The 26965-nt window shown below is 38.5% G+C and overlaps 1 protein-coding gene across 3 annotated transcripts in view; it reads left to right on the forward strand.

Annotated features, from left to right (window-relative positions):
* LRGUK (leucine rich repeats and guanylate kinase domain containing) overlaps positions 1-26965 on the forward strand; it is a 1953320-nt gene that overhangs the window by 543762 nt on the left and 1382593 nt on the right. For all 3 annotated transcript variants that reach the window (XM_044088664.1, XM_044088665.1, XM_044088666.1), the window contains one exon: positions 18004-18128. In XM_044088664.1, the coding sequence (XP_043944599.1) occupies positions 18004-18128 (125 nt within the window). The remainder of the gene's footprint in view (positions 1-18003; positions 18129-26965) is intronic.

Consider the following 26965-nt stretch of genomic DNA (forward strand, 5'->3'; position numbering starts at 1 on the left):
CTACTTCTAGGCTTTGTTCACATGTTAGACTAGTGGTGATGCAAACACTTTCCAACAGCCTCACTTCTGTCATGATTCAGCATTTCAACAGGGATATATCTCACATGTGACTACCTCAGATTCTGAAGCTGTACTCTTGAGACTACTGCAGGTTACACTATATTTAATTAATGGTGGGACATCTGTATTACAGCACTGTTTAATTCTATCAATTATATTTCCAGTTACACTTGCATACTGATGAACTTGTTGCAGCCATACCTGCAGACTTTCAAATCTTGTTTGCACATTATATTACTTTTAATCAATACACTGCAGTGTTCTGATACATGCTACAGTATAATATTTATTTACAAGTACTGGGTGGGGTTACTAACCTGCACGGTGGCGCATCCGCACCAGCCTACGGGCATGCATCTCGCGATTCATAGAGCGGACACCTGCAGCTGTAATACAAAAGAAGTAATATTGGACTACACATCTCCATGGTATCAGCTAGTTGAAATCCTTACATACATAAGTAAAATGTAACTTACTCAGTAGTGGGGCGTTGGGCATATCCGGGCCTCCTGGATCCATTCGGACAACTGGTCTTGCTTGCGTCGCTTCAAGTCCGCATGGTGGTGACGGACCTGCTCACCAGTGCGTGGAATGCCAGTAGCACTGGTCAGATCACGAGCCAACTGGTCCCATGCCTCTGCCCTATATGCTCCCCATGAGACCTGGCCCTGCATGAGTTGGGCCTCGTGATGATGGACAAGGAGCCAGACCATGTATCTGGACTCCTCAATGCCCCAACGCTGTGCTCGAAAGCAACGTCCCTCACCTACTCCACTCATTCTGACTGCAGCTCTGATCTACAATCGTTTCTGCTGTGTATTCCCGCATATGGGGCTTATATATGCCGATTTTCGCGGACATTTCTCTGATTGGCGTTTTGGAGTTGTATCTACTTCACTGAAAATGCTTTATCATGCTCCATTCTGGATTTTATCCCATATATATGCTATTTCTGCATTTCTAGGTATTGCTGTCATGGCTTAGTGGTTTAGTACCTTGACTCTAGTGCATGGTATCCTGGGTTCGAATCTGGCAACTGATTTTGATTTTCCTGACAGAAATGAGTTGAGACCTGTCAATCAAACATGCCAAAAGCACTTTTAAGCACTTAAAACCAGGTCTGCGCTCGTTTGCTGAGCTAACGCATCTTGCACTGGCAGTTAGCTTGTGGGAGCGTCGCAAGCGGTGTGCGCTGGGATAAACCTTAATTGGCTAGTGACACACATGTTCAGCTAAGCACAGCTAGTTGCAAACAGTTTCACTCTGTTAAACCGATGCCTAGCAACAGGCACGCAGTTTGCAGCTTTTAAACACTACTCAGCTACGGGCACTCCGTCTCACAGCAGCTTACCTATCAGTACATTTCTGACTATTTTGTTATTGTGTTACTTCAGAATATATGCTCCGTTTCATTCCATTTTACAAAAGGGAATACATTTACATGTGTACAATACTGTCACGGGGCTTTTTAGTGCTTATTTACAAAAAAAAAAAAAGGTTGTTGTGGGGGCTCGAACCCTGCCTGCCTACTCTTAGGCCGGCAACTCTACCGCTAAGCTATTACTTCTTGGCTTACTTTGCATATTTAGTTCTTATATCCTTTTCCACTGATTGCTAACTGTGATTGCGCTAGTAGCACACCCGCGCACACAGTAGCAAACATTTACGGGGTTTTAAAAAAAAAAAAAGGTTTTAATTTAATTTTATTACATCTCTTCACTTTATACAGTGATGGTCTATCGGGGCATGTGTTGTGTAGTGTGTTTATGCACATTTCCATGGCCTCTCTCGTGGCTGTTTACTTTCAGCCATTCTAGTCTTCCGGGGGCGTGTCCGCTTGCAGGGCTTAGCCTACTGACACGCCCCCTACTCTCTTACACGGACCGTGTAAGAGTTACTAGTGTGATTCAGCATGCCTCATGCACCTCATGCATATGCATGACATGCTGACATCACACAGTTTCACTGCAGCCTCCGTGTAAGAGTTATAACTCTTACACGGAGGCTTCCTGAATCTGGCCCATTATTTGGATGTTAAAATAAAAAAGGATTATACGAAGAAGCAATATAAATCAACAATTTATAGAAAAGAATGTTATTCAAATTCATATTTACAATACAAAAGTGATCACCCTTACCATTTGAAAAGAAATATAATTAAAGGACAAATGGTAAGGGTGTCTAGAATGACAACTGAGTTAAGTGACTTTATTAAGGAACTGGATTCTATACATGTTATGTTCAATGAAAGAGGTTATCTGAATAAGATTATTGAAAAAGTTAAGAAAGAAATAATAAAGAACTGTAATAGTAGATATGGACCACTATTAGTTGATAGACCACTTCAGATAGGGACAAACAATAATGAGACTATTACTGAAATTGATAAAGTAACAACAACAAAAGGAACAGGTGTAGAAAAAGATATACCATGGTTAATTTTAACTTATTATTCTGACATTGGGTGGGTCAAAAAAAGCATTAATGGAATTTGGAATATGTTCAAGACAATGCCAACAAGAATAAATATATTCCAACAACAACTTAGATATACATTTAGGAGAAATATGAATTTGAAGAACATCCTAGAGAGTAAGAAGAGACAGGTAAAAGAAGGAGCATTAAGTAGAGTAGGAACACACAAATGTGGTAGGTGTGCACAATGCTCCTATATTGCCTGTGTTAAAGAGGTTAAAATCCCTAGCATAAATTTTTCTATCAAGAGCTAAGAGTATGCTAGCTGCTATACAAAGGGAGTGGTTTATTTAGCTTATTGTGAGTCATGCTGGGGTTATTATGTTGGAAAGACTGAAAGACATCTAAGGAATTGTATATATGAACATATTAGGGATATAAATAGAAGAAACGAGAATAATGCAATTTATAGACATTCTTCCATTTGTCAGAATATGAATATAAAATTTTGGGTCCTTGAAGTAGTGAAACAAAAAGAAAGGAAAGGAGATTGGGAAACATTCCTGGAGTATCGCGAAATGATTTGGCAAATGAGGTTGGATTCTTGTGTATACCCAGGAATGAATGACCATACTTCCATTAAACCTGCCTTGAATCTAATATCATTGAATCCTAAAAAGAATATATAAGTATTAATGTAATATACATTATACTACTTAGATTCTTTTTAGCAATATTTTAACATTTTAGATAATTTTGTCATACTTCTGTCTACTATGAATTATGTGACATATGTTTGGAATTGTAAATTCTGTATATAATATATATGTTTTTACACTGTTTAAGGTGCTATTACATATTCATCATTATCTAGTCCTAGCCTTCAGAGCTTTGTATTTCATATTTTAGATATTTATTAGATTAATATATTTATTAGATTATTAATATATATTAACATATAGGTTCATAGGTTCATAGGTTTATACTAGGCTATCTGCCCGAGGGCATTTACAAGCCTAGCCCATAGTTTTGTGGTTTACACCACCCCTTTAGTATGGGGAACTATACCCATTATTTTGCTGAGCCTCTGTCGAGCAGTGACACTGAGGTAATCCCTGGGGTATATCTGCGATCTCCCATCCATTGGTCAAGATTTCTCTTGAATAAGGCCAGCGAGGTGCTCTGCCTCACATATACCGGGATTTTGTTCCACAACATAGGGAGTCTTTGGGTGATGAATCTATCCCTCCAGCACGTCCTATTAATAGCCGTGTCGAGGTTTAAGTCTCCCGCCCTTGTGGCTCTGACGGATCTAGATTTATTGAGGTGAAGCATATTCATCAAATCTGGGTTTGACATGGCCTTGTATGTCAGGCACAGGTCACCTCTGAGCAAGCGGTGGCGACTGAATAGAGCTGAAGTTCTTTCAGTCGGGCAGCATAGGACAGATTTTTGAGACCCTTTATCCTTTTGGTGAGGAACTTTTGTGGCCTCTCTAGCTGCTGCAAGTGTCGGGTCAGATACATTCCGAATGGGGCATTGTACTCAATCATTGGTCTGATGAGTGATGAGTATAGGGAAACTATGACCTCCCCTGAGCTAGATGTGAATCCCTTCATGATAAGGTGGGCAATGTAGAAGGTCTTCCTAACTACTTTAACTACATGGGTGTCGAATGACAGGCTACTGTCAACCTGGGTCCCCAGGTCCCTAATAACTTCTTCTGTGCTCAGTGGATTGCCACCTATATGGTAGCTATGGGTAACCTTGCTTTTCCCGAAGGGTATGACTATGCATTTTTTGGCATTTAACTTTAGGCCATGGCTCTGGCACCAGTTATCCGTTTCTGTGAGACCCTTCTGAAGGATATCTGTGTCAGATGTGTTTTCGACTACGGCGCCCAGTTTGCAGTCATCTGCAAACTTTGTCAGCCATAACCCTCCTGTGTTTGCTTGTACTTTGGAGAAGTAGATGCCAAACAAGAGTGGGCCCAGGACTGAGCCCTGTGGGACACCACTTGTGACAGGCTTAGAGTCTGACATGGTGCCAGCAACTCTGACCCTGTGGGTTCTGTCACTCAGCCAGTTTGCAACCCATCTTGTGATGTATGGGTTAACATTTAAGCTGATGAGTTTTTCAATGATACTCGAGTGAGGTATTGTATCGAAAGCTTTCGCCAGATCGAGGTAGGCTGTATGGACTGCCTTTCCCTCATCAATGGCTTTGGTGACTGTTTCAAAAAAGTCAACCAAGTTTAAAAGGCATGATCTGCCTTTGACAAAGCCAAACTGGGTTGGATCCAAAGTCTGCAAGTTCCCTTTGTCTTTATTTATGAGATCCATTATGATCCTTTCCATGGCTTTGCAGATAAGGCTTGTCAAGCTAATGGGCCGGTAATTTCCAGGGTCGGTGGAGGCACCGCCTTTATGAAGTGGGACCACTGTCGCAGTGCGCCACTCCCTGGGTACGTATCCAGAGGTGAGACTATGATTAAACAGCTGTCCTAGCTGTGGGTTTAATTCCTCATTGAGTTCGTGGAGCACACAGCCGGGGACACCATCAGGTCCCATGGATGCTGTGTTTTTTGCTTTGGAGAGAGCAGTTCTCACTTGGGCGTTAGAGATGTTTGGGGGCTGCAATCATTTGGTATAAATATCTCTCCTTTTGGGGGGGAGAAGTTTGCACTGAACCTGTCAGCCAGTATGTTGGCAATGTCTGTAGGATCAGTAATCTTCACATCATTTTGAACTAGTTCTGAGCATATCTGTGAGTTTCCTCCCAGGTTTCTAACATAGCTAAAGAAGGCCTTATGATTGTCTTTTGAGTCTTTAGCTATTTTTCTCTCAAAGTTTGCTTTGGATGATTTTATGAGAGCTCTTAGTTTTTTACTTGTAGTGATCAAAGATGTCTTGCCTTTTAAGGATTTTGCTCTATCTTGTAGTAGTTTCCTCCTTTTGTTGTAGAGTTTGTTTATGGCTGGGGTCCACCAGACTGGACGCTTGCCTTTGGTACAAAGAGTCTTTGTTTTGCTTGGGATTGCCTTATCCATGCAGTCCTGTAGGTGCTGGTAGAAGGCATTTGTAAGTGATTCAGCGGCTTGGGTACTGTTTTCCGCCGGCTCGGGGGCCTTAAAGGAAACCACACTATTCTTTAGAAGTGTGAAGTCGGCTTTCGAAAAGTTCTTTACTGTGGTCTTTTTTATTTCAGGTGGGGGTGGGATGAGGACCTCCAGCGAGATTAGTTTGTGATCTGATCTCACCAGTGAGGGGTATACTTCCGGTGTTGAACATTGTGCTCCCATGTTCGTGATGATGAGATCAAGTATGTTTTCTCCTCTTGTGGGGATGGTGACCAGTTGTTCCATGGCGTTTGAGTTTATGAATTCCAGGAACTTTTGGGCTAGGGTGTTTGGGCTTGAGTAGTGTTCCCAGTCTATATTAGGGTAATTGAAGTCACCTAGTATGATGGTGTTTGGGGATACATTTATCCCCTCCAGTGTTTTCAGGAAAGCCATGTGAGGTTCCTGAGTTTGTGAGGGTGGCCTGTAACATGCTACAATTTGCAGAGCAGTCTTGCCTATGGTTAATTGCACCTGGATGGTCTCCGATGCATCGTGCGTTGCCACCAATCTTGAGGTGTGGGTGTCCTTGATGAATATGGATACCCCCCCTCCTTTCTTGGTATTGTCAGGATTTTGGGGCCGGAACGCATGGTATGAGGTAAAACCTGATAGTGCTGGGGTGCTCTCAGGAGCCTTGAACCAGGTTTCTGTTACAGCACAGACATCGATGTTCTCCATACTGAGAAGGGCCTCAAGTGCGTGCATTTTGAGATTGAGACTTCTGGCATTGAGCAGCATTACCCTTAGTTTTTTTCCATTTTTGTGTTCTAGGGTGGTAGGTTTAGAATTTGAGCCTTGCCTAAAAAAGGCACTATGGGGATGGCAAGAGCCTTTGCCAATATCCGGAATCCCAGGGGTGACAGGTGCAAGCCGTCCCTTGCGAAGCAGCGTGGCTTGTCCAGCATGTCATCCCAGGCAGACAGACATTGGATCCCCTTTGAATGACACCAGAGTTTAAGCCAATTGTTAAAGCTGATCATCTTATCTCTGTATTGTGGCATCATTCTTGGTGAAGGTAGGATACTGCTCAAGGTCAGGGTCATACCTGCCTGGGCTACATAATCAGAGAGCTCCTCAATGTCTCTTTTCATGTAGTCCAAGGAGGTACATCTCAGGTCGTTTACACCAGCGTGGACAATGACTGAGTCGTATTTGTACCTGCTGTTGAGAGACCTGAGTGCTTGCGTTATGTGGCGGATTCTAGCGCCCGACAGGCAGCTTACTGTAACCCTCTCCTTACTCAGTCTGGTGAGCGGGATGTCAGTGTGTCTGACTATGGAGTCACCAATGACTAGTGTGTCTGGCATTGTGTTTGGCCTTAAGGGCTGTGACTGTTTGACACTCTGACTGTGAGGTCTATGTGTTGCAGGTGTTGTGTTCTGAGGTGGTAGTTGTTTGGGTGTCTGCTTTGGTGGCCTCTGCTGTTTTGGTAGATTTTTGATCAGAGCCTCCGAGTATGTCTTTGTGTGTTTATGTGTATGATTTGAGGATTTGAGGTTGTGATGGTACTATGTGAGACTGGGTCTATAGTGTGTGTGGTAACCTTCTCCTCCTGTCTGGTCTTGCCAGTCCTATGTTGAGAGAGCTCAGCCTCCAGTTTGGCCGTATAGTTGCATCTCTCGCATGTATTTGTGTTTTGTGGGAGGAGGAGAGGGTTGTCTGTGTACATGAGGCAATTGTAACATTGCCTCAATATTCCCAGGTTCACCAGCTGAGCAGGAGAGGACACTAGCAACTGATCCCTCGACATGCTAGAAGGAATAGACAAAAACTTTAAAAGAGATTCCGGGGGATGTGGGTGACCGAGAAATGGGGTTTGCCTTTTTTGGGGTACTATCTATAACAAGAGTGCTGTATCACGGTGATAAGTACTGTAGGAGCAAGTGCTAGGTTTAACAGATAAAGAATAGTCTACTCGGAGTCAGGTAGAGATGATCTTTTTAGTTATAGGATATGCTGATTTGATCAGTAGTATAGTTCGAGGAAGGTAGTTTTAAGGGAAAATTTGAAGAGTGGACTTTAGGTAGCCCGAATAGTTTAAACCTGCTTAACCGGCGCTGCCCTAGTGTGCAACAGTGGCAACTCCGTGCTAAATCGTGCTAAATCGCGCAAACGCGCGTTTAGCGTGTTTTATATCAGGGGGCTGAAAGAAGCTAGGAACTGGCCCAAAACGACCAATAGACTACAAGATACTGGCTGAAACCTCACAAAACTGGACCAACAGGCAGCTCAATGCTTCCCACTCCCACTGGTAAGCAAGGGAACTTCCTCTCTTCCAAATTAGGCAAATAATCAGCAACAGGAACTGCAAACAAAGTCCAGGGATCAGCAAGCTCTGAAACTGGACTACTCTAGCTCAGTAAGGTGGGAAAACAAGAGATATTTTTTTTTTTTTTTTTTTGTGTATACATACACATGACATACAATAATGTTTTGTATCAAGTTTATAGGGTTATATGAATGGTTTTAATATATTCTTTTTCCTTTTTTGCCTAGTTATTTGATTTGGATTGATTAACAACATAATTGATTTATTAATTGAATCATTGATTCATTGGGAGTATATTTAAAGAATGTGAATTATTTGTAACTTCAGATTCTGATGAAGTCTCGCGATTCGAGACGAAAGCGCGCTCAATCTGGTTGCTTTATGTGGAAATAAAGAGCTTTGTTTTTATTTTGGAAGAGTTCGCTTTTCTTTAGTATTGTGGTGTTGGAGGACAACCTTTATTGTGCCAACAGTGGATTTTATTTCTTGTGGTTTGGTGCTACGTGTTCGTGTGGCTTGTGGTTACTATATGTATATATATGTATAGATATATATTGATCATTACGTCTGTAGCCTTAGCTATATGGGTTATATCCTGTGAAGGATATAACAGCCAGCTAGCTTCCAAAGCTTTGGAGCACCTTCCATGTGCCCAAAGCATTAGACAGCTCGAGTTGAGCTGTCTGAAAGGCAGGTTTGGGCAGCAAGCCCTGAAGAACTTTCATACTGCCAAAGAGAGTATTTTTCTGCAGGCTTTCAAGTATCAGTGGTAGGACTGTGCTGTTCTTTTGCTGTGCAGATAAGCTCCCTTTGAGACAAAACTTTTCACATTTAATTTTTATATTTTATGCAGTAGTAAAATGTTTTATGCCTGTAATATGAGTGTACTTTTAAATGGGAGAATACTTTTGTTCTTGTAAGTTTAAAAGTTTTTAAAACCTGCTTAAGTCCACTTTTTCTGTGATGAAATAGTGTTTAATTTACTGCTTGGTCCTGGCAAAGTGCACTGAAATGCTTTTTACTATGTTTTGACTAGGAAAAAGTTACTTTAAAGGTCTACGTTTTACTGGCTTTTGCTGGTTAGTTTCCCTGGGAAAGAAGAACTGTTTTCGTTTTGACCAGGGATCAGACTACAAGTCCCATGGTCATTCCTTCCAGCCACAAAAATAAAAAGGTTAACTATGCAGGCCTTTGCCACTACAGCAACATAATAGGCGGGTGACTGCGCTATGGTCAAAGCTAGTTCCTCAAACCGGTGATATCCGTACAACCACTATAGAGCAGGAATTAGCCACATTCTATGCAGTTGTTGGAGTTTCCTCCGTGGGCAATGGAGATTCATTCTTGTTGGTCTTGGGAAAAGGGGAAGGTGACCCTACTTAGACAAAATGTTGTGCTTATCACTGGGGAAGGTGTTGCCGGGAGCAGTGTCAAGGGGAATAAAAATGCAAGGTTTCTGGGACAAGAAAGGCAAAAACACATAAATGTAAAAGAGATGCTCAGTCTTATAAAGATTGCCAACTCTCTAAATCATCTATGGTTCCCTGGAGTTCTTCAAGTTGCTGCAGTCAGTAGTGATGTGATACATAAACAAGCAAGGGGGAAACGTATCTTACCCACTCTGCTGACTAGCCATGTTAGCATGGGCTATAGTTTTACAGAATAATATCATTATACAGGCTTTCTACTTTCTGCTGGAGCAAAATTGTGTGGCAAACCAGCTGAGCAGGACATAGGCAAACCCTCACGAATGGAAGTTAGATCAGGATGTCTTCCAAGAGTTAATCCATCTGTGGGGAGTTCCTTAAGTAGGTCTTTTTGTGTCTTCTCCAAACAATCAGCCAGCAAAAGTCTTCTCTATGACTCCATACAAGAAGGCCTAGAAGACAGATGCCTTTTCTTTTCTTTCTCTTTGACAGGAATGTTCCTATATGCTTTTTAATTTTTCCACTGATAGCAAAGATACTTCTGAAGATTCAGAAAGATACCCTCCGGATTATTGTAGTGACTCACTTCTAGCCCATGTCAACAGTGATCCTCCCTACTTCTGGAATTGAACAGGGATGTATTCATAAAACAAACAATATCAGAACTACTAGATTAAAAGACTTCATTTTTGTTTGTGACATAAATAGGACACGTTCGAGAGAAAGAGAGAGAGAGATTTTTCTCTTGAACAGGCTCCCCATCCATGTGAAGCAGAGTTCCTCTATATCCCTTTTTAAGCCCAACTTGAACCAATGGATATGTATTTGGAACTTCACCCTTGCTCTGGCTTCTATGTCTCTGATGGACAGAGTAAATCACCGCCTATATAACTCAGATTTGTGGCTCACATTTGGGTTGCATGGTTACACTTATAAGGGCCCTTGTGTTAGTTAGCCTAGTATACACCTGTGAAACAATGAGCCATAAACATCCTCACAGACTGGATCTACTTTCATAAAAATAGGGGTGTTTGATGCAACCCAACTCCAAACAACTTCAGCTGACTGCCTGGATGGTAGTTTCTTAATACCTTTTAGGCATCCCCTTACTGAGTATGTGCAGCAGGTATTAATGGAGGCGAGAGAGTCTGCTACTAGAAAATCATATATAAGTAAATAGAAAAGGTTTTCTAATTGTTGCCATCAAAATAACCAGCAAGTCTATATCATTTTATTGATTTGCTTTTCAGTGAACCCCTCTTTAGCAAACTACATTTCAGCAAACGACAAAATCTTTCCCAGGGTAAGGAAGCACTTCGCCAAAGGCACACCAGCACAGAAACTGCACAAAATCAAACCCACCCAAGTGAGGGCTTCACCACCCCTCACATCCCTATATCTATATATATATATATACCAATTCCGAGATCGCATTATGGTGGGGAAAAGGGCAAAGTTGTGGTGTTGGCCAAGTATTTCCTTACCCTATGAAAGATTTAATTGTTTGTTGAAATGCCATTAGCTAAATAGGGGTGTGATGAATTGCAATTCAATAAAATGATATAGACCCATAACCAGCACCTCTTCAGGGCTAGTGTTTATGTGTTTTGCAATTTTTGTGTTTGTTACTTTCCTATGGCCTTACTCCTTGGTCAGAGTTCATTTGTTGGCCATTTCAGCATGTCTGCTCATGGATCCCCCTCTTTCAAAGCATTTTCATGTCAAAATGCTTTTGAAATGGGTATTACATATGTGACCTCCAAGAAGTCCATTGCCTCCTCCTTGGGATCTTCATTTTGTGTTAGAGAAGCTAGCACTTGCTTATCCGGTTGACTTGAGTTTCTTAACATGGAAAATAGTTTTACTGATTGTCCTGACCTCTACAAGAAGAGTATCTGAATTGCAAGCTGTTATGGTAGGATAGCCTTTTCTCATTTTCTACAGAGGCAGGGTTTCTTTAAGAACTAATCTTTCTTTTATGCCTAAAATAGTATCCGAGTTTAGTTGAATCCAAACTATCAATCTACCTGTGCTCTTCATACCTTGGATGTCCACAGATAACTTGGGTACTATGTTGACAGAAAAAATCTTTCATAACTTTCGATCAGCTGTTCATTTCTTTTGAAGGTAAGAAACAGGGACAACCTGTGTCATAGCAGACTATTTCCAAATGGTTGTCTCAGGCTGTTACCTTTTGTTATTCCCACCAGAACAAAACTATTCAAGGCAGGGTCAAGGCACACTTTAGCAGGGCCTTGGCTTCATCTATGTTTTTTGGGAAAGGGTTGGACTTTAGAAATACTCAGGAAAGAGCAACTTGGTCCTCTATACATACTTTTACAAAGCACTACAACCTCTATTCCTTCTCCTTGTCTAGGTTAGGTTTTGCAAGGACCATCCTCCAGGGACTCCTGGACCCTTCCCTTCCACGTCTCAGATGTTGAGAGCTATATATAGCTTAGGCTACTGCATCAGTGATCAATATTGTTAACATAGTGCAGTTGTGTAAGTAACCTTATAACAGTAGATATTTGAATGATCATTGCAGTAGCCACTCTTTCCCTTCATCCCACTTGTTTTTTTGGTGTGTTTTTTATACCCGAGTGTAGACATTTGTTTTATTGTGTTCCTGGCAATGTCCTCTCAGGGCTTAGCTTCCATCTCTCAGTTGGCATGAAAGCTCTGAAGAACTTGGCACCCAACCATATCTTTTAGTCAGCTAGAACTAACAGTTTGAGTGCGTGGAAATTGCCCTGAATCTTTGGAAGCTGGACAGCTTTTTTATCCTAGCAGTTGTAGCTCATATAGCTTAGGCTGTTGCAGTAGTGATCATTATTACTAACATGTTACAGATATGCAAGTAAACTTACTGTAATAGTAGATGTTTGAATGATCATTGCAGAAGTGGCTCCGTCCCATTAATCACCATTGATTTTTTTGGTGTGTTTTTTCATGCTCGGGTATGAACATTTGTTTTGTGTTGTTTTTTCTACCAATGTCCTCTCAGGCCTTTGCCTCTCTCAGTTGACATGAAAGCTCTGAAGGACTTGGCTTCCAACCTTGTCTTTCAGTCAGCTCGAACTAACAGTTTGAGTGTATGGAAAGTGTCCTGAAGCTTTGGAAGCTGGCCAGCTTTTATATCCTTTGCAGGATATAACCCATGTAGATTAGACTACTGCAGCAGTGATCATTTGTACATCTGTTATGGTAAGTTTAGTTACACAACTGTACTTTCTATGACAGAGGAGTAAAAATCTTGCCATACTGAAGCAAGGTAAAAGAATAAGGATGACTGCTGACCAGAACTACGGGCTGAAATTATAAATTAAAGCCATTGTAATAACTCAATATACACAACCAACATCACACCTCGGATCACATTTCTTACAAGAAGAGGGCATACAGTTGTGTAGAATAAACAGTAAATGTGTCAAAGTTGCCAGAATAACTGTCTGTTGTAGGTGGGTATCTACTGAATGTGCAGGTTCAGGAAATGTTTGGTGCTGAAGTGACATCTGAACCTGAAGCTACTGAATCTCATCATGAAGTTATTAAATATTAAACCTTAAATATAGCCATGGCAGTCTACTTCTAATAATGCTGCTTCAAAGAGGTATCTGGGTTAGCAACAAAGCATTGTTAATTAGCTTCAGAACAGTCAATATTATATACATTATGGCAGACTAATAAAAAAAAAAGCAGTCAATATCAATATTTTGAAGTGTACAGTAAGACTTAATATATGCATTATAGCACATGATAGCTTAAGTGCCAGGATGCTTTTCTGCACATATCTGGAAATCAGGAGCATATTTTAGTAAAAGTCTTTGTTAACTTTATCTCAGAGCACACCCACATAGTTTTCTTTGGCCGCTGGTGACGTCACCAAAAGGCTAGCATGTAAGTATGTCAGTAGCTATAAGTGGGCATGACCCTGCACATGCGCAATGGTACATCCATTAAAGTCTATGGATATAGTCACATGCTAGCCATCTGGCGATGTCACTGAGAGCTAAAGTAAAGTTTAAACTTCCAGAACCTTGCTGTAGTAAAATCAAATTTTACAGAGGATTTATTTAAAATATCTCTTGAAGGTATTTGGCCAGATGTGGACAACGTTTTTCCATCCTGGTGTACTACACACTGTGGTGCAAAAGTAAGTGAATTATTGCAGTTGTACACTTTGAAACTACACGTGCTTAAAAAGTTTTATTCAGTAATTTCAGTGATGTATGTTAGTGCCTTGACTTACTAGTATAGTTGCTAAGTTGCATCAATACAATCTACAACTGTATTGTCTTTTTACACCTGTAGAAGACATGTGCTGTGTTTCTGTGGAATAAAGTGAACTGAAGTGTGCTGAGCCATCTGTGGGTTTTTTTCACAATTTTCTAAGCTTGCCCTGCTCAGGGTTTTATTGTTTTGCCTGAAAAGCTGCTTCATTTTGTGGATTACCTGTAGAAGACATATTACTTTGTAACAAAGGGGAATGTCACATACTAGGTATATGATGTCATATTTCTTTAAGATATGCATGTAGTCGGGGGATGAGGTTGGGTTAACAATGAGAAGCATCTCTGTGTGCTTGTGTATTCTGTAGTCTGGTGGCGTGGTTGGATCAAAATATGAGAAGCATCTCAGTTTCTGTGCTTATACATTTGTGCCTCCATGTTCTGTCCTGAGATATTTGTTAGCAAGCTTCTTCTATTTCAGATTTAACAAGAAACAATGGACTGACAGAGCCATTGGGAGGAGGCTCGATGGTCAGATAGGTAGGGGGGAAGTAAAAGGCAATTCTTTTTTTAAGCACCTTTATTAAATTATCACTTAAGACATAGGCACACGTACCGTAACAGAAAAGAAAGCAAGCCATTTTAACACTATTCCATTTAAATACAATATACATCACATATATTTTCTTTACTACAATCATCAGTCCAACATTATAAAAAATAGTTGAATTCCTCCCTTCCCTTAAATCTCACTCGACCTCCTGAGCATTTTTCTAAAGATCCATCTTACAGTTCTTTTCTCTCTTTTATAATATTCAATACTTCAAATGTGGTTGGTGTAGACTTTGATTTCCATTTTCTAGTAATTGTTTTTTTGGAAGCCAACAGAATTAAAGTCAATAGGGCCTTACTCTCTCTAAGAAATTCAGATCCTGTATCACAGCTGAAAAGAATCACTTCCTTACTTACAGCCATTTGCTCACTCAATATTTCTGACAGAGTACTCTGCAGGGAATTTTTAAAATCTGCCAACTCTTTACACTCCCAGAACGTATGTTCCCAGTTACCTTTTTCTTCTCCATCACACCTCTGACATTTGCCTTCTATTTGAGGAAAAATTCTTTGACGTCTGCTTAGGGTATAAAAATACTTATGCAAACATTTCCAAGTAAAGATCCTAAACCTTCTGCACTTGGTTACATACTTGGGAGCCATACATATGTCTTCCCATTGCTTTCTTTAAATAATTTTTCCAGTCTCTCCTCCCAGTATTTTCTTACCACCTCTGATTGATTCTTATAGTTTAAGCACAAAAAGCCACAAAATCCACAAGATGAATGCTCTGCCCAGTAAAAAAGCAACTCGAAACAGACAAAAATAGAGCAATACAATGTCAGAGCCAGGTCCGTAAAAAACAGTTGAATAACAAAACGAGAATGAGAATGTAAACACTTTCACAGTTTCTTGAACTGCTTCATCAGATGTTGACAATGCCATAGTTGAACAGGCTTAAATAAGTTGCAGAACAGTTTCTAGTACCTTAGCCAAGCATGTGATGGACAATGATGATACACACCACTTTAAGTTTTTGCTAACAGATAGAATTCCATTCAGTGAGAGATTAGGGGACTACAGAAATAGAACAGAGGTTAGTGAGTTGAGATGGATAGTGAAGATGAGAGTTGACGTAGGTAAAGGCTTGAATGACGAGGTCCCAGTGAAACCAGTATTGAAGTCAGACCCTTGTTTAGGTGAATAGAATTAACTACCTTAAGAAAATAGATGTTAGAATATATATATATATATATAAATATATATATATATATATATATATATTTTTTAAATATATTTTCTAGTGTTTGTTTTTGTTTGCTTTTTTACTGTTATGTATAGTTTTTTTAAATGTGTTTTATACAATGTTATTTATTGTTGAGCTTTATAAGTTTATATGAGAATAGTAGACTTATAGATGTTTTAACCACTGTCGAGCAATGGTTCTCTGATCGCTGCCTACTCCTTAACCCCAAGAAAACCAAATTGCTCTTGTTCTCACCTTCCCGTAAATCAACCCCACTAGACTTCACTCTTACTTCCAGTGATAATACTCTTATTTCTCCAGATTCCACTACAAAACTTCTAGGAATTACTATTGACAACAATCTTAGCTTTGACTCTCACATCAATATGACAATAAAACTAGTGAATAAAAAAATAGGATCCCTTTACAGAATCAAACCCTTCCTTACACCTGAAACAAGAACCACACTAGCCAGATCTCACCTTATTCTCTTCTCTTCTATATGCTTGCCCCATATACACAAATCTTTCAAAAAACAACCTTAAGAAACTCTCAACATCCTACCACAACATTGCTAGATTTGCTACAGGTTCCCCATTTAGAACTCACCACTGCCTGAACCTAAAACAACTAGGCTGGCTAGAACTTCCTAACCAACTTCTACTTCAACAATTCTTAATAACTCATAAGATCATATATCATCCAACTAAAACACCTATACTCTCCAACCTCATCTCACCATATAATAATTGAAACAACTATGTTCTTCCAATAAATTACTTATAAAAATTATCAAACCCAATAACTCTTCAGGCGACTGTCTCTTTTCCAACTCTGTTGGAAAGAAGTGGAACAAACTTCCCTCTGATATCCTAGCACTGTCTTCTCTTCCACTTTTTAAAAGACAACTGAAACTTCACCTAAATAAATACTGGCTTTGCTCCTGCAATAAACCTGACTAACTCTGTGTCCTCCTCTCTATCTGCTTATGCTCCTTATACCTATCATATGATTGCCCTATTATAGGATCCTCTGAGAAATAGCTTATCTGTTACATACTGGGAAAAAAAAATGTTATTCTGAACATCTCTCTACGTTACTTTTAGTTAATGCTCTGATTATGCTGTACTCCTTTTGCTCTGATTATAATGTTTATTTCCTGTACTAACTACCTCTCCACTTAATATTGTATTGTATACTTCTGTTTACTGGAGCTTTTCTCCCCGGGCCTCTACTGAATATGGACATATATCCAGCTAGACTAGCCCGGTCAACAAATGTAAAATAAAATAAAATAAATAAATAAATTATGTAGAAGATTTCTAGTCATTTTTCTTTAAATTGCTAATTGATTTGTGGGAATGAGAGGAGTGGTTTTGCAACTTATTTCAGCCTGTTCAACCATGGCATTGTCAACGCCTGATGAAGCAGTTCAAAAAACTGTGAAAGCTCTTAAGTTCTCGTTTTGTTAATAAACTGTTTCTACTGACCTGGCTCTGGCATCCGATTGGTCTGTCTATTTTTGTCTGTTTGGAGTTGATTCTTATAGTTATCATGCATTATTTTATATGCCATACTAATTATCCATTTTTTTAACAGCTGCTTCTGTTCTAGAGTCAACCAAAAACTTGACCAGAGGAGGTCTTTCACTTAAAATCCCCTTGCCCCTTTCTGTTTGCCTGTATTCTGAGATCAAGCCCTGGTAGAGAAGGGAGTCTCTAGGCTGAAATGCAGATGTTTTTGTGGCCTCATCCCACTGTATTATCTTTCCTGCACAAGTTATTTGCTCCCAATATTTTCATTCCTTTTCCAGGATTCTCCAGTAAATTCCAGCCCCCTCTTGTCTGTTTTCTGTACCCCTACTTACAATCATCCCTGTTGGCAAAATCTTCTTTCTCCATTCTCATATTGGCTTAGTTTTTGGAATACTTTCTTCTACTTTATGAATATAATATTCTGTATGGTTGCTGTTCTCCTTAAGGATCGGCATCCAAAATCCCACTCTGTATTTCTTGAACTTCCCCCTTTCTTCATCATCATCTCTTTCCACTTTGAACTATAACTTTCTGCTTGTGTTGTATGTATGAACCTTAACTGTGTAGCTCTAAAATATCCCTTCAGATCAGGTAAACCTAAACCATATTGTTCTATTGGAAGGATCAAGTTATCCCACTTAACTTTTACCATCTTTCCCTCCCAGATAAAGTTCTTCAATTCTTTATTAATTATTGTCCACACCTTTTCCTTGGGTTCATAAAAGTATGCCTGACCCATACACAAGGTTAAAGGGACTACAAATTTCACTGCTTTTCTCTTATCTATGCTTTTATCTTATCTTATCTTATCTATATCCATAAATAAGAGTTTCCAGTTTCTCAATGTTTGTATTATTTTTATTTAGTTTTTCCCCACCTATACTTAGCAAAAATAAGGCAATTATTTTTCAATGTGTAAGAAAAGAAGAAGCTGTTAGAGTTGCAGCTTAGCACACAAAGTATGGAAATGGGAAGACTAGGTGGGTAAATGTTCCCTATCTGATGTCAGAATCTTTGTTTCTGTGATTTATGCGGTTGAGTATTGATCACCAAAAAACAAATGAAATCACACACTTTCATGAAAAATGCAGTGCCATTGTCATTTTATATTGATAGTTACAGCCTTCCTTAACTACTAATCTCCAGACAACAACTTAAGTGAAATCCAAGGCCTCGAGAAGTGCAGAAGTCTAATCCATCTCAGCCTGGCAAACAACAAGATCACTGAACTCAAGGGACTGGCTAATTTACCAATAAAGACACTCTGCTTGGTAAGCATGTCATTAGAACCACTTTCTGTTTTTATGTAGTATATAGTGACTTAAAAATCACAGAAAGAAGACACTCATATATATTCTGTAAAGCATATGTGGTTCATGACTTCAATACTTGTACTTGTTTTGAGTCATTTTATAATGTTTTTTTGGTTAGTCATAAAACCATGGTAATTGCATTATCTAGAATCCAGTCAACAGTCTCGTAATGCTGCTACATATTAAAATTTCTCTGTATTTTTTGCAGTATGTTGTATACATATAAGAAATGTATGTGAGAGTATTATAGTCAGCAATTTTGAAATGTTCTGGCTTGGGGGGTGATAACAATGCCTTTCACAGAAGGAGGGCTTTCAAACAAACAACTAGACATTGGGCCTGAGTGAATTCATCCCAGAATTGTTAGAGATCTAGGATTGGACATAAGAACACATTTAGATTTATTGAGGAAGAGAGAGAGAGAAAGACTTTAAACAGCTGTCCCTGCTTGCATGAATAACTAACTTGCTTTTCTGTAATATTCTTACAGTTTGTACACAAATTAGCAAACTCAAGTCCAGGATGATTAATTGCTATTCAAACTTAAATGGATGTCTCACTATATTATGTATGTTTTTTTTTCATTCTTTGTGAAAAACTTCTCTGTGTGGAACAATTTCAGACCATATATCTCTAGTTAATCGCTGAATATTAATCAGATCAGACAATAGTAGAAGTAGCAAACTTAAACTCATCTTAAGTAAAAAAAAAAAAAATATATATATATATATATATATATATATATATATATATATATATATATAAAAATATGAAATATTGTACAGAATTACTAAGTATTCGAAAGTAATCCAAACTAGGCAGGCAGTCTGTTTCCAGTCAAAAATCCTTTAAGTACACAGACAAGTGATCCAAGTAAAACAAAATTAACAGAGTAATAATTTCCTCTCAAACTTTTTATATATATATATATATATATATATATATATATATATATATATATATATATACTTTTTTATCAGACAAAGGAGTGGTTTATTGTGCTGTAAAACAAAGTGTTATTGGTACACATGTTAAATTCACATCCCTTCCCCCATCAGTGTGACATTCAAGCTGGTCCTGCCCTACTTAGTAGCTGTCATAGTAATATAACCCTTATGTACTTTAAATAAAATTTATAATGATGTGGTACCTCTTATTTAACCAGATTATTAAGTCTGTGATTTTATCCAAGACAGTATACTACATGGCTGGAAATATATCAACCTTAGTCCATTTGGCAATCAAAAAATATATACAAATATATACATATGCACTTTGCATGTAAAAAATCAATTGTAAAAATCATATTCTGTTTTCATAACCTATTATTAACAAAGATCGCTTTTGTCCTTCTAGACTTCTTCAGGTCTGTGTACAAGAACCCTAAAAACTATCAATGAAAATATTATTGTATAATTAGTAAGTATTGGTATTACACATTATTTTGAATAAAGTAAAAAAAAGGGAACAAGAAAAAAATAAAAAAATAATAAGAAATGTATGATTTGATGATGGAAAAAATATACACTTAAATTAAAACTGATTTTACATGGTATTTAAAACCAGCTGGTAGAATGAAATAAAATAAAATTAGTCATGTAAACAATGTGGCAATTTTCTAAGTTCCAGTACACTTTTAATTGAACAGTAGTAGTTTAGTCCAGGCTTCCTAAAAGAGTTCAGCTGTAATTGCCATATGAGTTCATGTTTCTCCAGAGTATTCGGGGTGTCTCCTTCAAGATCACCCATGTCTATGTGATCCAGGATCTGGAACTTAAAACCTGTCTGTCTTTTATGAAGAGAAAGGTGTTTGGCTAGTGCATTATTTTTACATCCAGAGCGGATTTCTGACAGATGACATGAAATCCTATGCTTAAGTATTTATTTACCATGGATGACATAAAAAGAGCATATGATTTATGGAATACTAATCTCACCACATTATGGGAAGAAAAATGTATTACTGAAAATCTTTATAATTATTTCTGGAGCCCATGCCCATGTTTACCTACAATAGGAATGTTGACCAACATTCCTAATTTAAAATCATATTTAATGATAGTTACCAATAGTTCCCTGAACCCACCTGCCCCCCTGATATTTTTATCTTAGTGAGGATTGCACTTTTTTAAACATTCCTAATATCTGTCTCTTATGTTTATCCCCAGTTGATGGCTTCTGCCTTCACACACTCTGTACCTAACCATTGTAGCTCCCTTACAAGCCACCAAAACATCACAACATGTTATTGTTTTTATTGTAGTCTAAATTAAGCCATAATCCTTTATATCCTGGTAGTCTGTTGAGTATTTCTGCTCATTCCTTCAGAACTTTTGGGTCTGTTTTAAATAATTTTCAGGTTATTGCTTTGGCTTTGCTTTAATATTTGCCAGAAGGATTTATGAGTTCTAGAAATTTTCTTCTTTACTGGCAACCCAGAGCCAATTTAAAATATCTCCGTTACTATAGTTATTCCCACATCTCCCATATGTTACCCCATAGATGTCTAAAAGTTCTCCAATACTGGAAACACCGGAATACATAGTTTTTAGTATCCCGCATCCTGCCTTGGCTGCTGTGTGTCCCTGTCCCAGCAGGTCATTGCAATCTCTCAACCTCCTGTCTGTTTTAAGAACTTGGGAATCATCCTCCCTGGTCACTAAAGACTTCCATCTCATCTCCATCCCCAAGAATCCTTTGTCCAGTGCTCTAAATCCTTCCCTACTAAGGAACTTAAGAAACTCTCAACCTCTTCTCTGCTTTAAGAACTTGGAAATCAACCTGCCTGGTCACTAAAGACTTCCATCTCATCTGCATCCCCAAGAATCCTTTGTCCAGTGCTCTAAATCCCTCCCTACTAAGGAACTTAAGAAACTCTCAACCTCCTCTCTGCTTTAAGAACTTGGGAATCAACCTGCCTGGTCACTAAAGACTTCCATCTCATCTGCATCCCCAAGAATCCTTTGTCCAGTGCTCTAAATCCCTCCCTATTAAGGAACTTAAGAAACTCTCAACCTCCTGTCTGCTTTAAGAACTTGGGAATCAACCTGCCTGGTTACTAAAGACTTCCATCTCATCTGCATCCACAAGAATCCTTTGTCCAGTGCTCTAAATCCCTCCCTATTAAGGAACTTAAGAAACTCTCAACCTCCTCTCTTTCCTATTAAGGAACTTAAGAAACTCTCAACCTCCTCTCTGCTTTAAGAACTTGGGAATCAAGATGCCTGGTCACTAAAGACTTCCATCTCATCTGCATCCCCAAGAATCATTTGTCCAGTGCTCTAAATCTCTCCCTACTAAGGAACTTAAGAAACTCTCAACCTCCTGTCTGCTTTAAGAACTTGGGAATCAATCTGCCTGGTCACTAAAGACTTCCATCTCATCTGCATCCCCAAGAATCCTTTGCCCAGTGCTCTAAATCCCTCCCTACTAAGGAACTTAAGAAACTCTCAAACTCCTCTCTGCTTTATGAACTTGGGAATCAACCTGCCTAGTCACTAAAGACTTCCATCTCATCTGCATCCCCAAGAATCCTTTGTCCAGTGCTCTAAATCCCTCCCTACTAAGGAACTTAAGTACGTTTGACCCCTTGATAAAACCGTTGACAGAATTGTTCTGTATTATATAAAATCAAGTAGAGTATGTTTTAAGTCTCCCTCCTGAGCCAGGTTTCCCAGCAGCTAGTTCTAAATCTCTCCCTACTTTTTAACCCTTCTCCCCTTGGTTCTATTAATTGACTTACCTTTTCTTCTCTATTTCTACTTAGCTAACTAGCTGTAATTCAAGCTGTTGTCCACCAGGTGGCACCCTTAACCTGGTTTCTTAACTCCCTTCTCTCTTCACTAGTATAATATCCCTCTTTACTTCTTATCCTCCCCTCATTTTTATCCTCTTTACTATTATTACCCCCTCTGTTTACTATAGTCCTGCTCCCCTCTCAACTATCTCCTGCTAACTATTTATAGTGCTTATACTCCACACTCACCTGGAACTACCTAGAGCTCCTCTACAATCGGTAGCTTTCTGATTGTCTCCAGGATCTCATCTTTACTTGCTCTAACCTGCTCCGTTCGCCCTGCGGGCTCACTCAGCTCCCCTACCCTACCACCAAATCCCACCCATCCCCAGTGGTCCTAAACTTATACCTATCAAACCACACCTCCTCTCAATTTCACCTATCACAGTCACACCTCCATCTCACAATCTCCCCTATTTTCCCACCTTTTTCTCAACCAGTTCCTATCTCTCCCATCTCTCTCTTTACCTTTCCTGACCACACCAGCTTTACCACTGCACCTATAAATATAATTTATATCTACCATGTCTATGAATAAACCATACACCTTAATTTACTTACAAATGTTACTCATACTCACACTTCTACCTCCATTAACTCTTGTCTACCTATTAACCTCCTATGAGCACCCTGTATACACAAACTTATTATACCCTACTAAACATACTAAAAATACCCTCTTCTTCAGTACCCTGTCACACTCACCATTTCAATGTTACATCAATACCCAACTATCTATTACCTAAATACCATAGAACAGCACACATTAGATATAATTTCCCTAACTACAGAAGGTATCCATTTCTTCTCAGTAAATTTACTAATGATCAATATCTAATACTACTCCACTCCCTAAAAGATGGAGACATTCTCCCAAACCCCAGCCCAAACATCTCCAATACCACTCAACTCAATAACCCAAACCCCTCGGACATTCACCCACTTAAAAAACCTCCAAACTCACTCTTAATAGCTCACCTCAATACATGTAGCATTAATAATAAAACAACACAACTCCATGCTCTCCTGGAACTTTACTCATTTGATATTATATATCTTACAGAAACTTGGTTAAAACCAGTAACAAAAGACAATTAAATTTTACCACCTGGTTACAACATCATACGTTTTGACCGTGTAACCAAGAACGGTGGTGGAGTAGCTGTTCTATTCAAATCTAATTTTCAAATAACCATCTTTAACCAAAAACCTTTTCAAGACTCTAATGCTGAAATACTTATTACCAAGTTTCAGCTAAACCCATTTAAATCAATCTATATTATTTGCATCTATGTTCCACCAGGTAATAACATCACTACCATAGAAAACATACTTTGTTGGTTATCTCTAAACCTTCCCCAAGAAACCATAATCCTAGGCGATTTTAACATAGATTGGAATTCTTGCAATAAAAACTGCCTCACTAGCCATATCAATCTCTATGGGTTCACCCAAACTATTACCTCCCCTACTAGAATAAACAAAAATAGCAAGAATGAAAGCACCTTAGATTGGATACTCATTAATAATCAACCCCAGACGTATGTAGCCGGAACCCTCCCTGACGACATAAGCGACCACTCATTAACCTACATTATCAGGCTCAAAACCAATCCACCTATTCAACCCATATATAGGGCAATTAGAACCAAGAAAAAATTAAACTTAGATCTATTCCTTAGTGAACTTAAGGCATGCAATTGGTCCCCCTTAAAACACCTTTCTCTTGATGAAGCTGTTGAATACTTCAGTACTAATTTCCTAAACATACTCAACCGTCATGCTCCTACCCGCTCTATAAGGATAAGAACTAAATCTGCGCCATGGCTTACCAGGGAAACCAAACAAAAAATCCATCTCAGAAATAAATACTGGAATAAATCACGCTTAACTAAAAACCATACTGACATCCAAAACTACAAACTTAAAACTACAAACCCAAGCTTGAATTTCAGCTAAAATATAATCAACTGGCCATCGTCCACAAAGTACTATATCAACCTACCAAAACACCCATCCTATCTAACCTTATTCACCCCTATGATAACCTTAAGTCCCTAAGATCATCACAAACATTTCTTGTATATATCAATAAATCAAATAATAGATCTGGAGACTCTCTGTTTTCTAATTCTATTGGAAAAACCTGGAACCTACTTCCCTCGGAACTTACCATACTTCCCTCTACTACTCTGTTTAAAAATAAACTTAAGCTCTTCCTGAAAACACATTGGATGCGCTCCTGTTCTAAACCTAACTGACCAACTTATCCATTATTGCCTTAATTCAACCTACCTTCTCATCTCTGAAAATATTTCATCTTTACAACTTATTATGCTTCTGTTCTCTCAAACTATTTCATATTAAATACTACTATGCTTCCTCTCCATCATAGTCCTAGCTATTACTGGATTCATTAAAAAGTAACACATATTATTTCTAGATTTATTACCTAACTGCTACTCCATTTCATTTTCCTTTATCTTCCTTTCTTATCTACATCTACACTATTGTTTTTCGTCTCTTTTCTTAACTAGTATTCTTTAGCAACAATTAAATATAACTTCTTATTAACTATTCTAATTTTTTTTCAAATATATGCAACCTTCTTTATGTACTTTATAAATTTGCAACTCTTATTTACTTCTCTTATCTTTACAATATAATGTATTTGCATTCTAAATATGTACTTCTGTAAATGTGAATTTGATTTGTATTGTGTGGAGCTTTTCTCCCCGGGCCTCTACTAAAAATGGACATATATCCAGCTAGACTAGCCCGGTCAACAAATGTAACATAAAATAAAATGCATGAATATTGCCTTTATTTCCACAGAGCTTTTAGCATCTATCCATTTCAGAGTTGTCCATATGGATTGCCTTGTGCAGTAAAAAACACTATTTTCTCACTACTTTCCTAAAGAAAGTGTTTGTGACAGTTGTGTGATGTCCCAGACAACTTCTCAGTGTACACTGGTGAAAATCTGCTCAAAATCTATTTCCTGTTTATCATATGCCTACTTTACATTTATTCTGCATTCATAGCCCGCTTTGGACTTCTTTGTTTTATCTCGATTACCTTTCTCAAATCTGGAAACCAGATGTCATGTTTGCTGCCCCTCTGCAGCATCTGTTCATATATCTGAGGCATAGGCTGGAGTTAAGAACCCTTCAAGCCTTGTGCTCCCTCTGCATGGCACAATACAGTCAGTGATCTGTAGGTTCATGTCTTATCTAATTTCCTGTGCAACTCCTCTGAACTGATCATTTGGTCGAATCATAAGTACTTAATCAATTTCTTCCTTTCCATTTCTGTATTTTTTTAATTTCTTAAAGTCTTTTGGGTTTCTAATACCATGATGGGAATGGACCCCATTCCTAAGTCAGAGTACAATTAAAGTTTATGAAATTAGTATTGTTTCACTCTTTGTTGTCAGCCAGTAGTGCTATTTGCAGCACCTGCAATATGCCCAGTAATGACTCCTGCAATTTGTATGGGGTTACATGGATTGGTAACATATCTAAATACGATTGTAATTTCTTTTTTATAAGATCCGTTGCTCCTGCTACTAATGGAACTGTCTAGGCATCTTTCTTCCACATGGCTCTAGTTTCTGCCTGCAGATCCTGTTATTTTATGACTTTGTGTCTCTCTGTATGCAAGATACTGTAGTCACTGGGTGTAGCGATTTCACTGATCATTGCTACTTTTGTCCTCTTTTCTTGGACCACTATATCTGGTTTTCTAGTATCTATCTTTTGAACTGTTGGTAATGGGTGATCCCATGTGATATAAACCTCATCATTTTCTATGATGTTTTGTGGCGCATGTTTCCAGTGTTTTTCATCCACTTCGATACCATAATGTTTGCACAATCCCCAGTGTAACAGTGTCATCATATTATTATTATGCCCTTCTGTAAACAGTCCTCCTGCCATTTGTGTGTCGCAACAAGATGTTTGACTGTTTCCAATTTGGTTCCACAAAACCTACATTTGTCTGTTTCTTCCACATGTTCAATGGACTTTGTAAACCAGTGTGTACGTAACCCACTGTCTTGGGCTGCCAATATTAACCTTTTCTTTCTTGGTTTGAACTCGCCTCTCCTCAACCATTCCTGCATTCGTTCTTGATCAACATGAGGCTCTTCCAGAAGTTTTCTATATTTGCAACTATATTTATGTTTATTTCCATATTTTGTGCTTTCTCATCTGGTCCCTTCACCTTATATTCTTTCTTTTGTTTTTTGGCACATTGAGTTGCTGCCTGATTTTTATTCACTTCTGATTTGATTTCCATTCCTGCTTGAAGTCAGTGTGCTTCTGCTAGATTAAGCAGAGACGTCATCTTAGATTTATTCTCCTCATGTTTCAAAACTTTCACTACATTTGGATCTTGTGAGATCAGTCGATATGTGTGGAGTCCCATGATTGCAGATCTATACATGTAATCACTTTCAAGGAGGCACATCCCTCCTTCGGAATGGGAATATATAATCTTGGTATACACTGATTTTTATAAATCATTTGGTGAGCTTGAAGCATCCTTCTTGTTTTAGTAGCCAATCTAACACTTTTTGGGCCAGTCAATCTGTAAGTTAGGATAGGAAGAGCAAATTGATTTATAGCTTGGATCTTGTTCCTAGATGTCAATGCTGTTCTCAGGATTAATTTAAGTCTTCTAAAGTATTCCTGAGTTTTATTCACATTTGTTCATGTTTTATTGCTGATCTTTCATAAATTCCCAAGTATTTATACACTCCCTCTTGCTCAAGTTCTTTTATATCACATTCATGTCCTAAACTGATGTTTTCCTGGTGCTGCAGTTTTCCTTTTTTAAAGGTTGCTTTTGCACATTTGTCAAGACCAAATGACATTCCAATATCTGAAAACGTTTTGACAACCTGCAGCTGTGCTTTCAGTTCCTCATCTGATGAGCTATGCAGTTTTAAATCATTGACAAAGAGAAGATAAGTCATTACTTTGTTGTTTTCTAGGAG

This window comes from Protopterus annectens, chromosome 11.part0, assembly GCF_019279795.1.
Source record: "Protopterus annectens isolate FY-2018-M chromosome 11.part0, PAN1.0, whole genome shotgun sequence".
NCBI classification, from domain to species: Eukaryota; Metazoa; Chordata; order Ceratodontiformes; family Protopteridae; genus Protopterus; species Protopterus annectens.